Source organism: Triplophysa rosa, linkage group LG18 (assembly GCF_024868665.1).
Source record: "Triplophysa rosa linkage group LG18, Trosa_1v2, whole genome shotgun sequence".
Taxonomy (NCBI): domain Eukaryota; kingdom Metazoa; phylum Chordata; class Actinopteri; order Cypriniformes; family Nemacheilidae; genus Triplophysa; species Triplophysa rosa.
The window spans coordinates 2,463,441-2,480,053 of NC_079907.1; the positions used below are offsets into that span (position 1 = coordinate 2,463,441).

Here is a 16,613-nt window from a genome sequence, read left to right on the forward strand (position 1 = left end):
CATCATTTTGTCATTTATGATCACGTGATCCTGAATGCCGCGTCCGACTGCTCGCGATTCTTATCTTCAGCTACCAATGTATAAACCATAAACCCAACGGGATCTAAACGTTCAGGTTTATTTAACCAAGTATTTTTTTAATAACGACTCAACGACATCAAATGTTGTTTATACATAACATAAAGTTATTAAATAGTTTTTGTTAGTAACTATAATTTCCAACAGCTAGAAAAACAGAAACAGTCGATGGCGCCAAATTAAACAATCCGACTGAAAAACATCCTTCACAATTTTTCCTTGATCGCCAAAGGTCGAAAGCACATATATTTATAGCTACACTAATGTCCTCCACATCTGTCACTTTTGCTTCAAGCCTGTCGAAACGAGTAACGCACAATGACGCACACTAGGGCTGTCACGATTATGAAATTTGACTGACGATTAATTGTCTAATAAATCATTGCGATTATGACGATTAATTGTCTGTTTTAGGGCTTTGGCGATTATGACGATTAATTGTCTGTTTTTGAGCTTTGACATTTAATTCTCATACATTTTTGATTCAGCGAATGAAACGACCATATTGTTCTGAATACAAGACTATGTTTTTTTATTGGAAATACATCGGAAAAAATTGGGTCATCATATATTTAAGGTTTAGGCTTTTACCTGTCAATAATAACCCCGCCAAATACTTGTAAATTAAGTAAATTGATCAGGTGTGAATTGAAGCCACCATTAAAATACTATCAGTCATAGAAAAGCTTCTAGTCTGTTTTTTTCTCACTTGCAAGACTACAATAAAAGTTCATTTCTATGTTAATGAAATTTTGGTAGACTGGTTTTCACACTGAGATTTGCTTAAATAATATTAAATTGTACTGCAGGTAATTTGTATGTTTTAGTTTTTTTTTTAAGTGATTGTGTTGTGGTGGTACATTTTACAAGTATTACCATGCTTTAGTAACCATATATACACTAAAATATGCAATATGCAGATGCACTACAGCTCCCCCTAGTGTCTTCTATAGAGATGTGCAATAATTGCGATGATCCGAAACCATCGCGACGAGGTCAAACAATCGCGATGAGACGATTATTTAATAATCGTGACAGCCCTAATTTCCGTAGCTCAATTGGTAGAGCATTGCGTTAGCAACACACAGGTCATGGGTTTGATCCCCAAGGAACACACATGATGACGCAATACGTAAAGATCGATTGAACGCACTGTGCTGTAAACAAAAGCGCATTCCAAACGCGCAAATGCAAACTTTAAAGTGTGACGTCGTGGGTGCACGTCTACGTGGATTCCGCGCGCATGCGTTAATGAAATACACAACTAGCGTAAAACATCAAATAACAAGAGTGTCGATCTTTTAAAAACTTACAACCGGTTGATGCTGTCGTGAGAGATGATGCTGCTCTCCAGTAATTTGTGTATCCCATCATCTGCACACAGTCTGCCCGCGGAGGGGCTGCCAGCGATCGACACGCCACCCAAAGTCATCTTGACGCCGGACAGTGATGTTACAAAGCTCGTTTTATCATCCGACTAAAGAAACGATTCAAACTGAGTGTAGCAAACGCATGAGGTGAAGCGTGTTTCTTAGACCAACGTGCCTGTAACTTCACAGCAAACTTAGCAGAAGGTCATTGTTAAAAATGACTGAATATAGAGACGTGTTGTTTTATATGAACCTTTCGCCGTGATACTTCAGAAATACGATATCTGCATCTGTTTCACAAGTAAATAGAGAGGCAGAGCCTGAGACGGTGGGCGGAGTCAGGTCACACGTGCTCTCGTGGACAGGAGTCTCCTTATCAACCGAGTGTGTAAACAAATAGGCAACGATAGGTTTTAAAGATACGGCGCAAAGTAGTCTAATATAATGCATGTGTTCTTCTAACATGTTTTAATAACATATTACAAACCTATTTTGAGAATGATTTTTGAATTGGTTACATAGGGTGCGTGAAAGGGATGTGGGAATGTTGGGGACGTAAAAAGTACTTACAAATGGGCAATTCCAGCGTTATGGAGGTGACATTTTAGGACAGAGAATGTATTTATCACCAATATATTGAACTATATATATTTGTATTTTACTAAACCTCCTGATCAGAAACTATAAACAGGTTGTTTATTTTGAAGGAGGGAAACATTTGTGTGTTATGGATGTGACAAAAAAAGGAGGCATGTTTTTGAGAGATAACATACTTTGTGGGGTTTCTGTGAATTAAAATGTAAAAACCATAAGTGATAATACCCAACAAATGGAGTTATGTTCTCCATTTGTTGGGTATTATCACTTATGGTTTTGTACATTTGTACACAATAGTTATTTTATTTTAATTTTCATGTGCCCATGTAGGAGGAATATGGACCGTTGTGGATGTGACAATCACTAGTCTGACAATGGAAAACTATGCTTAAAAAAACACACACAAAATAAATGCTTTAAAAACGTTGAGACGTCACATGGGTATTAAACCACCAACAATTGTATCTGACCAATCAGTATGGTAAAAACAGATTTTTTCATTTGAAGGTTGACGATCGTATGGAATTGTGAATTTATTAGTGCCCATGTCCCCGTGATAAACACAGAATAATGAGAGTGCTTATGAAATCAGAACCGATTTGTAGTCAAGTGTCTACACAACCTAAATGATTAAATAAGTCTAAATAAATACACGTTCTAAAGAGAATTTTTGTATAAAGGTCTTTAATGTAATGATGCCCTTTAATGTAATTATCTTGTGTATCAAAGAATGTTTGATCTCTGTGCGATCAAAACATTGACTGATAATAGCCTCGCACTCCAAAAGCCATCCACTAAAACACAGCCGTACAATGGGAGGAAGCTAAAAAAATGCTTACAAAGAGAGGAAATTGCAATAAATGCTTGTAAACAAGTAAACAAAAAAAAAAACGATTAGGCGTGTCCAAGCGTGCAACAGCAGTGTTCAATCAAGACCTTCCTATCCTCAGGTAAGAGACGAATGAGACAGGATTACAACATTTCCTTTGGCTTGCAAATATCTCAGACCTTATCAGGACATCCCTTACTAGTGGACAGGATAGGGCTTTTCCCATGGGTCATACTTGCCCTTTATCCTATCCGGCTTCTTCTGTTGTGATTGAGCTACCGAAATCCTAAACCAGAGGTGAAACACAAGGCCCTTGTAAACATTTAGGTTGCTTGTCACATGACAACATGCTATGGCAATAGCAGTGTATTTAAATCAGGTTGCTGAGGTAACATTGCAAATCCATCAAAACACAAATAGTCCTCTTATCACTGAAACCAAACAGCAGATGGTGATAACTTTGATTACTAATACAGCACTGTCTGTCGATGCAGTCAAGTGCAAGAACAGTAACATACGGTTTTGTTCTGTTCATAGGCCATTCAATACACTAACAACACATTCCGGGTTAATCATATTTTTTTACCAGTTTTTAATGGATGGCTTCTTTTCTGTACACATGCGGACACAAAGCAAAGTGTAAACAGATATCGACTGGCAGGATTCGTCTCTTAATTCGTCTCTCATCTGCACAGTGTAATCAATAGGACTAAGTCAGTCATGGTCATTTCTGGGCTTTACAAGGGCTGTATGAACTGCTTTCATTACATCATTCTGGCTATAGATTAAAGTAGAGAAATGGTTGTGGTTCAAAATGGCTTAGGCAAACAGAAAACAGAGACAGCTACCATATGATCTCATAGTTCAACATCCATATTCCTATTGTGACATTGTCCAAACAACCCCCAAAATATGATCTTCCATCGCTTTCATAGTTGTGTAAATGGAATTCTTTATGAATGTTATTTGTATAAAAAATGACCATAGCACCTGCAGACCATCAAGAGCAGGAAGTCACATATATTTTAATTGTTCTTATAATAAATGAAGAATTTGTACAGCATTATTGTTAAAAGTGTTCAAATTATTAGATCTATAATTTAAACCCCAAAACACCAAATGATCTGATTTAAACAATCATGTGGTCATAACTATGCAGCAATGCAAACTGAAATATACATGTATATACATACAAAAATGTAAAAATGTATGCAAGTGTTACAGTTACACATTTTTAAATGAATTAGACAGGAGAAATATTGTTAATTGTACCGTCTGCAAATACTGGCATGTGACCACGGCCACATGCTGCTCGCAGGCATAGATTCCCTAGAAAAAGATCTATTTTAACCAAAAGCAAGCCTTGGTCTACTCAGGACTACAAGTGGACTGAAATTACAGTCAAATACTCAATCCTTCAATGCCAGATTCATTCATTTAGGGAAATCCTCTTTTGGAAAACACTTGTGATGTCACCGCCAAACAAGCATTATTTTACTCCACATCAATCAAATGTTTGCCTCTTTGACACAAGTATGTACTAAATAAAGCAAATCTACAACAAAAAATTCAATAGTCTTAAAACACAATCAGTATATGCTGGCGTACACGTCTGCAAATCAGTCACGAACGTACTTGTTTTATAATCTCTGCAATGTTTAATCTACTGCGTTCTCATCCCTCCTCCCAGTCAAAGCTCTCACTAACAGTCTCCCAATCCCTGTTTTGACTTGCTCTAAATGCAGCTCTGCTCACCCTTTTGTGCCTTACGGCAACGACTAACAAAACCACTCCTGTGGAAACACATGCACTACTTGTGGCTCTTTTCTTTATATATCTGAACATAATGTTTAAATAACTTCATAGATGGAAATAATGATGTCAGTGAACCAACAAAACTGACAACAATTCGGCACAAAGAAAATTCTGTTTAACCTAGTAGCTCGATTTTTTTTTAAACGCCAATTACCAGATTTTATTCTGCTGCTATATTAGGTAGAGCAATTGATATTATTAGTGAATTGAAAGTTGATTGAAAAACTGTAGCAAAGTATTAGTTCGATACTTATGTCAGTGTTTCCCATTTATTAATCAGACTATGGTGGCCCGCCAGTCTAATTTGTTCTGCCATAGTTTCAAAACGAACCAATTTTTTTTATACTTCTCATAACAACATATCATTGTGTTGTCTGTTTCCCATACATTGATTTATTTGTCAAGGCTTGCCACACTATCAACACTGGCCGCCACGAATAGATTTTTGATGATTCCCTTTCACATTTTTATTTTACTATTTAAAACAGCTTAATTCATTGTAGAGTTGCGAGCGCTCAGTGCCTCTCTCTCATGTTGCGTGCAGCGCCTCGTCAGGCAGTAAAGCCTGTGCGCTGCATGAGACTTGATGAGACACATAAGTAGACTAATGTAGGCAAAATCACCGCATATAGCAGCTCTTTAAAGTATATGTATGGTGATTTTGTCACCCGATGTCACGTTTATAAATCAGGATTTTAGCAGCAGTTAAAGTGACAGCTGGTTGTATTGAACACGAGGTATTATTGGGTCATGTTTAGTCACTATTTTATAGTCGTTTTATCTATATAATATGTAAGAATAGCATTCAGTTGTATTAAAATACAATATAATGTAGACAGAGAGTAGAAGCGAAACAGATTTCAAGTGCCAACACTTGATGACGTCACATATATGCTAATTAGTGTGTGACGTCATCAGTGCCACAGTCTCTCAAAATTCTGTGGGAAACACTGTATGTTAAAGAGATTCACCATGAAATCAAACAGGAACATTCTAAGTGTTTTACACAGTGTTGGTGATTATTATAAATGATTTATCTGTGCACACCATTATTTTTTCAAAATTCATTGCACATTTAAACATTAAGCTCCTCTCCCCCTCTCAACAAAAACTCTTTACCACATGACATCAGCAACAAAATAGAGGTAGGACTATACTGACTGTTCAACAATGGCCAGGCATTTTTAGCCCTCCCCTCCAAGCCCAACTTACAACAAACCAATCAAAAAGGGAAAGGCAAAATAAAAGCCGGCTAGGGCTGGGCGATTTGGCCTAATATCAAAATTTCGATTAATTGAACATTTTCTCTCGATTACGATTATTGAACGATTATTTTTGTTTTTGTTTATTTTTCTTTGTTTTTTTGCCCTCGTAGATCACTGACAAGGTTTGTAGTGTAAATATGCCCAACTAAAGGTGGGGTATTTTTTCTAATGAAACATTTCTTATCTCATGTTATTTTTAGATAATCAAAGATAATACAAAGTATTTATGGTTATTTATTGAACATTTCGAATAATAGACANTAAAATATGCAATATGCAGATGCACTACAGCTCCCCCTAGTGTCTTCTATAGAGATGTGCGATAATTGCGATGATCTGAAACCATCGCGATGAGGTCAAACAATCGCGATGAGACGATTATTTAATAAATCGTGACAGCCCTAACGCACACTTCGACTGGAATCCGCACAACTGAATACATGTAACTGTCAATTCACCGCTGATTTTATCTATACGTATTTAAAGCGCTACTTCACCCCTGAAACAATATTTCCCCATGTTTTACTCACCCTCAAGGCAGTGAGAGATCCCTAACCCAGAGGCTTGTTTTCCGGCAGATGACGCAGGCGTGTCGTATGTTCCGGTGACGAACGCTGCATTTTTCGTTTTCCTCCAATAGGATAGCGTATACTCTGGCGGGAGCTTTCGTCGCCGTCATTTGCCGGAAAAACAAGCCTCTGGTTCACGCGCATTCGAGAGATGACGGAAGCTGACGTCAACGTTAATAGCGCTGTCAGTATGGATAATTATCTTAAACAAACGCATTGGTTCGCTTCAGAATACCTTTGTTGAGACCACGGAGACGTGTCGAGCAGTTCTTTGTCAGAGGGAAGTTGTGGCTAGAAGGGACACAGCTACGGCCGGAAGTGATGCAAAATCTCGACATAAAATGACAATAAATTACATTAGCTAACGCCTATACCCCAACCCTATCCTTACAATAATTAAAAAATAGTAATTAACTGTTGTCAGCGAGACAAAAAATATGCAGTATTGAAGTGCGCATGCCCAGTGGAGGTAGCTGTATCCCTTCTAGCCATAACCGGGGAAAGTGGCTGTTGCTATTTATTGTAGCACGTCTGGCACTTTCAAACTAAAGTATTGATAGTGTTACTTAATCATAACTTAATTATTTTAAGCGCAAAAAAAAAACTTTCCATCTTTAAAAGTGTTACATACATTACATTTTTATCCAATACAGTTTGGACAGAAAAAAATGTTTCCGCTCAGAGCCTTTATTTATTTATTGCAACTTTCTTGTCTTTCTCAAAATATTTATTATGGTCAGTGGCCAAAAAAGCTCGTCTTGAGAGAGTTCTACAAAACTAGGCTCACGCATGTCTCACCCATGGCCAGATCTACATAGCAGCTTCTTGTTTGGGCCTGTAAATGCTTATTACTAACAAAAGTCATTACCAAAACCTGTCAACACAGCAGTTATTTTGGAGGAAACTAAACGCTATCTGGCCTAATTTACTTGCAGGTGTTTTGCAGCGTTTACGCCGGCTCAATTTTATATTTCAAGCTAATCAGCAAACAGCCAGCAGCGTGTTTATTCCATTTTGGCTGCTGGTAAGCAAAAAGATGAAAATTGAATCCGTCCGAGTGTGAATCAACAAGGCTGTCATTGCCGGGAACTGTGAAGTTTCCTCTCTGGTAGAACAGCATGTGTCTTAATTCCCTTTACCTTTCCGTGCTTCCTCGGGGACACGGAGCAAGTTCAACCCTCTTTGACTCGGATTTGATTTAACCTTTAAAGCCTGGTGCGCTGTTTCCTCTGTAAACATCTTCCAACGTATTTACAGCGACTGCTGCGTAGATACAAACAAAACAGAGGGGCTGTGAACTCGGCATGCATTATTAATCTATAATATGCTTTATATTCTTTATCAGGAGAGCGAGAGATGATAAAAAGGGAGCATTAGCTGCTTTTCCACCCTTCCCTTCCACACGTGGGCTCCTCTTCCTTTTGTTCACTTCATCTCGAGCTACTCTTCTGACACGCAGCCTGCCGCTTACCAGAGCGAGAGAGGCCTGTTTTTTATGTATGTGTGTGCGTCTGTGCATGTGTATGTGCTTTACACTTCCAGCATTTCAACTGTTAGCAGCGTCTGACTCCTGACTGACAGGTCGACATGGCAACCCTATTCTACATGCTTTCATGGCATCATGTATGTTGTGCGGGTCTGTGGGGAACGCTTTGGGCGCCTGGAGAACTTCGAGCACTGTCAAGGCTCACTAAGAGCCGCAGAGGTGATGGAGGCTAAGTAAAGATCCCTAAAATACACCGGCATCAGTTGTGTTGTTGTTTTTCACTGAAGGGAAAAAGGTCTCACCGAGGCCTCTGCTCCCTGGAGAACACACAGTGCAAAGAGATGTGGCATTCAAATAAATAAAAGCCCGTTTTTACATGGTTTGATGTGTGTTTCTTTCAAAGCACAGGCTCGTGGTTTGTACATATGTCAATAGAAGCATTTGGAAAAAATATGACCATAGAAACGTATCATCTATGAAACAATAAAATATATAAAAACACACCACAATGCTCTCAATAACATGTCTGGGCCATATTTCACTTTAAAACAATATTGTGCTGTTAAACGATACATATTTTGAATTGGGAAGTGCTTTTAGCCTTAATGAGATATGGGAATGACAATCACTACTGAGAATCATAAAATGAATCATGATAAAAGAAAGATGTGTTCTTTTTCACTGCACATTTTTGGTGACCCTTAAATCCTTAACATCGTACTATAAGACTTTAATATTTGATAATGGTGTCCCAGACACACTACATGATTATGTTCCCGCTCGCGAAGGATTCGCAGCGTAGAACAAAAGAGAACCTTGGAGACCGTTCTACATGCTTCAAGTAAACTGTTTAAGCAATAAAGAGATCCTTTGTATTTCATTTAAGAGAACGTTGTTTTAGGCCAAATAAATCTGTATGCTTCGATAATTACATTTCACTGTTCTTCAGGATCCTACATCCCACATTTCCTTTTGAAGATGAATAAAACATTATCGGTTAAAGGTTGCACATTACAATATCGCTCTCTCTGCGATGGGATATTGATTCTATTAAAATGAAATAAATAAACAATCCTCAGAATCCCTTCCAGATCTTCCATTTATGAAAGCAATCTAACAAAAGCCAAAGCAGCGGGCCTCGAAATGCATATTAACGGCGGGTGAGATCATCGCGGGACGTGACTTTAAATGGACAGATCTTAAGATTTAGGACAAAGAGCTTCCATGAGAGTCTGAATGAAGCAAGCACCGAGACACAATGAATCAGCGCCCCACATTCACTCTCTTTAACAGATATAATACAGACACCTCCATAGGTCTCTTTATTCTTCCTCACAATGTGCAGCTTTCAGTCCATTCATAAACAGGAAACATCAAAAGATTAGGCCGAAAGATGTAGATATCGTAACACTTCAGAATGGTCATACACATACACAGGTTGCCCACATGGTGCATTAACACTTTTTCTCTCTCTCTCTTTTTAGCGCATTCAAGTGAGTTACACCCTTTATTGACCAGGGTTTGATAATGCACCGCTATCTTGCAAAGTATCTTTAAGTGAGTGCTGAGGTAGCAAATTTGACTCAATAAGGAGCATAAAATTGTGTCTTTGTGCGTGACCTTTTGTTCCACATCTTTGGAGAATTCTGTTACTAAAGAGAGCAGTTTTTTGAGAGACGGGAGGAAGGCTCCACGAGTATTGGGTTCCCGTTGGGGACAATGCCTACAGGTTCACCTTGCAGTGCATGGGTGTAACTTAGCCTAGAATATTGTGGATCAAAGCCTCATAAACAAAGTAGGTTGAAATGGTGTAAGAGTATATGAGATGGAGAAAAGAACACGGCAGTGAAAGAGACGGACCCTAAACTTCAGGAAGACGTGGAGGAAGGACGGAAATATTGTCACTGCTGCGCGTTGGCCTTTAGACTCTTTAACGGAAAGGTCCCGACTAACGACGCAGAAAAATCCAGGTTTTATTAGTCTTAAAAAGGGTCTGCTTACAATAAAGCTCCTTTTCATTCCAGTTTAATGACTAAACAATGACTTTGTGCAAGAAGACAACTACACTATTCTTACTGTTTCTGCAGTGTGTATATGTATATTGTGCACGATTTGGCTCTGAACAGTAGAGTGATTCTCAACGGGTGAGTCATGGCCCGTCCAGGAGGGGAAAACCATGCTAAAAATCATATGAACGTATGAAAACAAAATAAATCAATTTTACTACTGTATCCCAAAATGCAATGTGCTCAACTTTGTATTATAATTTTCTTCTGAGATAAGAGGAGGCAAAGTATAGACTACTTCCCAAGATGTTAACACTGGTCCAGAAGCACTTCCGGTTTCATTTAAAAAAAATGTGATTATAATTTTTAAAATCTTGCATATAGATGGTTTCAGCAGCAACAACATAAACGTTATGGACCCAACTTAAAGAATCAATAACTGTCGATTAGTTTTTATTTAATTTATTACAATTATTAAAGTAATTGTTATATTACTAGCTAGACGGATAACCAAACACAGATCGGAAGTTAACTTCCACGCATGTGCATCCGATGAAACCATCTATTAACCAAAACGGTCCCTATTGACTTTCTATAGTATGAATAAAAATTACTTTTTTTCAATGGGGAACATTTTTGGGTGGACTATTTCTTTAAATCTCAAAAGTTTTGTTTAACATTTTGATTCAGTTACAAATGTTCTGTTAGTTGTACTTTGTTCAAATGTTTCTGAAACAGTGTGTTCATCTAGACCAGTGTTTCCCAACCCTGGTCCTCGGGGGAAACACCTTCCAGAATGTTTTAGTTTTCTCCCTATATGAAACACCTGATTGGTGAGTTGAATCAAGTGTTTTATATAGAGAGATATCTAAAACATTCTGGACGGTGTGCCCTGAGGACCAGGGTTGGGAAACACTGATCTAGACCAGCGTTGGACCAGCTTTGTTTTCGTCTTCTGAAGTTGTCTATAGCAGCAATAAATCAGTTTTTGTACACAAAATTCAATTTTTAAAAAATCAATACAATTAAAAAAAGATTCAATAAGGTCATGTGACCATATGGCTTAATATATTGTTTAAAACAATTACCATGAAATAATGCACACAAGGTAAGGAAATAATGCATTCAGGTTGCACTTTACCAGTTTGTGCACTCTCTGTGTAAACTGGTATTCTGAACAATTTCACCGTTACTTTCATCATTAACATGCACATATAATCAACAAAGCAACTAGTCAAGCACAATGAACGCTTGATTGGTTTTTCTCTCTGCTGACGTACGAAGGAGCAAAAGCAACACTCAAAATTTCACTTCCATGTGCACGGCGTGTACCTTGACCCCGCTGATCTGTACAATAAACCCATAATAGTCCTTGGCGTCCCTAAGGGGAACACGCAGGCAACCCGGGCCACTTACGGAAAAACCAGGAGCGGGCCCGAGAAGCACCAGGTCACCGGGAGAACAAAGGGGGCGGAAGAGAAAAATAATAACCCGTCTATGAGGCCAAAAGCACCAACATCTAAACAAACAGACCTGCACCTGTCACGAGTGCTCGTAGGGAATAAGGCCCCGCATTCATATCCACTGTGTCAAAAAGCAGTTGTCAGGCATGACCAATCTGATCTCAGCATCTCATTACTGTCCTTATGAAATGCACTTATGGGCCACGCTTGATCTCCAAATATGAGTTTTCAAGATGAGTTGTTGTTTTCGCTTTTGCACGCGCTCTCCCCTCTCTGCCTCCTTTATTAGCAGCAAAGCTCTTTACACTTGTAGCATATTGCACTAGGTTATAGGACTTAAGCTTTATTGTCCTACATTATTGAAAATCTAGGCTCCGAGAGCCGGCCCCAAGAGGTCAAGCTTTGTCTGAACGCTGCCTCTCATTTCTCCACCGACAAAAGCTAACACTGGGAGGGTGAGGAAGATTGAGCTGGTAATATACTTAAATCCATCTTGGTTGACTTAGCACAAACTTCGACCCGTCCCCACGGCTCCTCCTGAGCTGAGGTAATTCCTTTATAACTTACAGGAGCAGAAACTATGACTTATAATACACGCCGACTCGGCCACTCTTATAAGTCTGCTGTAGGGGAAGCTTGTTTTATGAGCTCGAGGAAGTCATATCTGTGAGTTGCTCGTGTCAAAATGAGTATTAAAACTTTCTGTCTTAGGGGAATAGATGATTAAAAGTCTCTGGCCCTTATGGAAAAGGCATCAATATATGGCACAGGTGGTCTTCGTATTAACTGGAATAACTTTTTGAGAAGCAAAACATGTCATTGAATGTATACAAGGTAGGGGGTCATTTACATTTTATATAGAGACAATATGACTTAGCATATTGAAAGATCGATTAAATACATTTTTTGATATAAATTGCAGATATATTTCATACAGATTTACACCATCTACGTATCAAATGTTTCCAAGTTAGATTTTGATTTTACATAGTAACAGTTTTGTAGGTAATGTACAGTATATTAAAAGACAAAGGGACTATGTCAGGTCCCTTTGTGAGAAAGGCAATATAACACTGCCATCTTGTGTGTACTGTTAGAAAGAGCAGACACGGTCCCATCTACTGACGTTAGTGCCACCCATCAGAAAACACAAAACCAAAGCTTCTCTCAAATTTTACTTTATGTCAAATATGCTGCATTGGTATCAAAAAAGGTGACATCAATATTAATTATTAAACATTTAAATGTTTTTCTAGGAATTCTTAAAGGAAACTAATAAGGATAAAACATCAAAACGACAGAGTTGTGATTGCGATGTTAACATAGGCTACATGCTTTGTTAAGGTACAGACATATAATGACCCACCAAATTAATACACAAACGCTCAAATATTCAACAACAAAAAAATCTACACTGGAATTAACATGTATTTAATACTCTAAACACCATCATTACAGTTTTTAGAAAAATAATCTATAAAAATATTATTAATATATTTTAAACAGTGTCATTTCGCATTCATTTTGATGACAGTGGATTAACAAGAGTTATTTAAAAAAACAACCAATCGGACTGGAAAAATGATCATGTTTGCCAAGCAGCACAGTGCAAAAAAAATTATACAATACAACTTTTCTGAAGTTGTACAAACGCTTCAATTCACTTCGGTTTAATGCAAACATCATTGCTTTTCCCATCATGTTCCTGGAGCGTTTATGGTACTGTAAACTCATATATCTACAAAACGCTACTAGACAAGGGTTTGGAAAATACATGTGAAAGGCACAAACTATACAGGAAACACACACTACAGCGTGGATTGCTTCCCTGTGTCGACCCTTTTCTTTCCCAGTTATTCAGTCAATTCACCAGCAGCAGTCATCAGCCCTACCGATCAATACCTCATGATGTGGTTTATATGGCCCTGCAAGAGAGAGAAACATTGATGTGACGGAGGTCAGCTTCATTCGACAACAAATGAATTGTGTGCATAATGTTCTTTAACCCTCTGCAGATATTCATATATGCTGACTATTCATGTGTTGCGAGGAGAGCAGATTGGTTAGATCAGCCGGCAGGTACAGAGGCCTGCGGGAACATCATTCAAAATGTGCATGAATTGTTCGTCATGAATAAATATTGATTTGCAGGACGTGCAGAATTTCTGAAGGCAATACGATTGCTTAAATCAACGTTTAAGCGTTGGGTGAAACCATTTGTGTGCGTGTGTACATTCCATATATTATTTGAAAAAAAAAAAAAGATTTACAAACTCTTGTAATAGCCTGGGGAGAATAAAACTAAACATTAAACATGACAAACAGGCTCAACCCCTTTCATTTCAATACAAATGTTCAAATCTCCATTTCTGTAATGAGATTTCAGAATGAACAGAATATTTAAAAAGGAGAAAAAAGTGGGACAGGTCTTGGGTTATATGTGGATATGATTTTGGCAAAGTGCAACATTAGTGCCACGGAGTGATAAAATAAATAACTTCATTTGTTAATTTTTAGTACAAACTGAGTTGTGAAGACAGTGGAACTCAGGATCAAGTATGGTATGGTTGGGATATTGCAGTCGAGCGGGAAACAAGTGTGTAGTGACCGAGCAACATTCAGCCACTAAACCACTGTCAGCGTAACAAAGGAATATACGATATTACTTACAGGTTCACCTGCCATACACCTGGGGCAAAACTGTCCTGCACCACGTCCTGGAGCTCCTAAAACCTGCTGTCAATCAAAATGTGTTACAAATAAACAAACCTATAGTACACAGTACACACACATAACACGTACTGTCATTCTCAGAATGCATTAGAGGTTAATAATTGATTACTTTTTATAGGCTAAAACTATGAGAACAACAGTCATCAGAGATGCAGTGTAATAAAACTGAACACTAAATAGATTGTGACCTTTAACCCCTGTATTCCACATCAGATTATCAGATATGCATGTTTATCATCACTACACTGTAAGCAAGAAAAAAACAGAAGCTGTGAGAGAGAGAAAGATCATATACCAAGCCAGGGACGTGGCCATTGGCACCATGTCCATTTTGAGGGCCTTGATTTGGGGGATCCCACGTGTCCATTGGAGTTTCTATCACCCCACTATATTCAACCTGACCACAGCCTCCTAGTCCATTGCACAGCCTTTTCTGTGAAATTCAGAAAGATTAACAAGAAGAAAATGAGTTGTAGTTAAATTATGAAACGTGATAATGCCAGTAACACCAAATTCATTTGTCATTGAGCTATGAATATACACACTGAAAACACTGAGCTGGTATGATTTATAGAAGCACCGAACTATTTTCAGTGATGGTCAGCTGGGTGTTTCTACTAATAACTCTATGATAAAGGGCAAAAGTATACATGCATATGTCACAGAGAGAAAAAAATAGTTTTGACCACTGATTAATGCATATGTCACATCTGACATGTTTAAAGCATGATTCTGATCAATAGAATACAATAAAGCACATTTACCGACTGTTTGAGCCATTGTTCAATCTCTCCACTGCGCCTTCTCTTGTTCTGCATAGGATTTATATAATCCATGGATTTGTACTCACAGTGTGTACGTAAAGATGAGCTTTAAATCAAAACGCTTGATCATTCACTACATTCACCCAAACTCCCATATAAATCAAAATGCAAAGTCGCATTGCATTACCCGGTCTGGGGCAATTTTATCCATCGCCCATCGAGGAATTCGCTAAAGTTCTACAATAGGTTGTAATAAAAGCGATCGTCAATTGTAAACATGCCCGTTTTCAAAACAAAGCCAGCATTGATCATCAATCCTAGCACACCCATGCGATTCTTCCGTGCCCTGCTTTAATTCCCCATTATATTTCCTGTACTATTCAAGATACATAACAGACAGTAATTCTGTCCAATCAACACGCAGCAGAATCTAACTGAGGCGGGAATACATGGATTCAAGTCTTATGATTGGACGAGACGGTTTTGGGCGCGAATGAGCGTGCAAAGGGTGTTTAACGTTTTTGCACAGTTGTCCTAAATAATGAGTATATGAAAGTGTGCCAGGTGTGATGTTTATTATTTTGTGTATATAAACTACATTTTAAACAATATAAGTGCGCAAGATATAACACTTCCAAGTGATCATTGGGATAAATGCAGGGAGTAATCTCAAAACAAAACAAAACATATTAACAGCCAATATATTCAACCAGGCATTTTTGTTCATATTTAACATTTTATTTAATGTAGCAAACGGAAATGTGTTTAAAGTCAGTGATACCGTCAATCGTTTAGTAATGTCTTGCAGCAGTACGAGTGTTGCGATTGAGCGATCGGCTATCGGTTAGTAATGTCTGGCAGAATGGCGAACCTGACGGACGCAACATCACTGCAGCAATTTGACCAATTATTGAAAAATAACTGCAAGTAGGTGTCATAACTCGCATTTAAACAGCTTGTCATGAAATATACTTTAATGTGAGCATATCTGGAAATGAATGAGCAAACATGCGCAAGGATGAACTGTTTATTAGAAGGATTTTAAAAGGAAACAACCGGTGGCCTGTTCAGATACAAGACACAAATAAAGATGATACACGTCTATATAGATTCATTTGTATGATCTAGGCGTTGGATCACGGCTCTAAATCTCTTAATATTGCACTGGATTATATTTCACATCGGATTTATAAAGGTGTCTCTTGTGGAAACAGAAACACGCTGTGTTTGACAGACTTTGACTTTTAGAGGTATTCAGAGGTTTATAACGTATATGTACTTGGTGTTCAACAGCAGTTGCATGTGTTGTTTGTTAAAGTATATTGTTTATGTTAAACCTCTTGATGGTTATAATTTAAGATGATGGTTTTATTTACAGCAAGTCATGGTAAATGTATGTGTAGAGCTCCAGCAAAGAATTAAAACATCAAAGCTATTATGTGGCTTCAGAAGATGTTATATTAAGTACATGATGGAGAACAATGGCCACCATGACCTGTTGCTGTTCGTAGATGCTTTTTAACATTACATTTTTGCTCCACAGAAAAGTACAGTAAATGCATGATAAATAGTTACAGTTATCAAGGTGAATACTTTGCTAACCACAAGACTACACCATCTACCACTGTGGTCATGTAT

At 38.0% G+C, this 16,613-nt stretch overlaps 2 protein-coding genes across 5 annotated transcripts in view; one reads left to right on the forward strand and one right to left on the reverse strand.

The window, feature by feature from the left end:
• Positions 1–12,602: 12,602 nt before the first annotated feature.
• Positions 12,603–15,340, reverse strand: si:ch211-221j21.3 (uncharacterized protein C10orf143). 4 transcript variants are annotated; one of them, XM_057358764.1, is made up of 5 exons: positions 15,163–15,340; positions 14,976–15,023; positions 14,507–14,644; positions 14,149–14,214; positions 12,605–13,403 (listed from the first exon to the last, which is right to left on the reverse strand). In XM_057358764.1, exons 1-5 carry the CDS (start codon positions 15,184–15,186, stop codon positions 13,374–13,376), a joined length of 306 nt encoding a protein of 101 aa, XP_057214747.1. In that variant the 5' UTR covers positions 15,187–15,340; the 3' UTR covers positions 12,605–13,373. The 4 variants fall into 4 exon arrangements, with proteins under 4 accessions (XP_057214749.1, XP_057214747.1, XP_057214746.1 ...); XM_057358763.1 differs by having other exon boundaries at positions 12,608–13,403; positions 14,976–15,081; XM_057358766.1 differs by lacking the exon at positions 14,976–15,023 and having other exon boundaries at positions 12,603–13,403.
• A 484-nt stretch (positions 15,341–15,824) lies between these two features.
• glrx3 (glutaredoxin 3) overlaps positions 15,825–16,613 on the forward strand; it is a 14,170-nt gene continuing 13,381 nt past the window's right edge. The window contains exon 1 of the mRNA XM_057358881.1: positions 15,825–15,902. Coding sequence (XP_057214864.1) covers positions 15,826–15,902 — 77 coding nt within the window. The 5' untranslated portion in view covers position 15,825. The remainder of the gene's footprint in view (positions 15,903–16,613) is intronic.

What these genes read in the sequence shown, in the direction of transcription:
- si:ch211-221j21.3 (XM_057358764.1), bottom strand. Translation starts at nt 15,186, where the DNA reads ATGGATAAAATTGCCCCAGACCGG. An exon ending in ATAAAATTGCCCCAGACCGG is followed by an intron (nt 15,024 to 15,162) that starts GTAATGCAATGC and finishes AATCCTATGCAG; the next exon opens with AACAAGAGAAGGCGCAGTGG. An exon ending in GGTGTATGGCAGGTGAACCT is followed by an intron (nt 13,404 to 14,148) that starts GTAAGTAATATC and finishes TCTCTCTTGCAG; the next exon opens with GGCCATATAAACCACATCAT.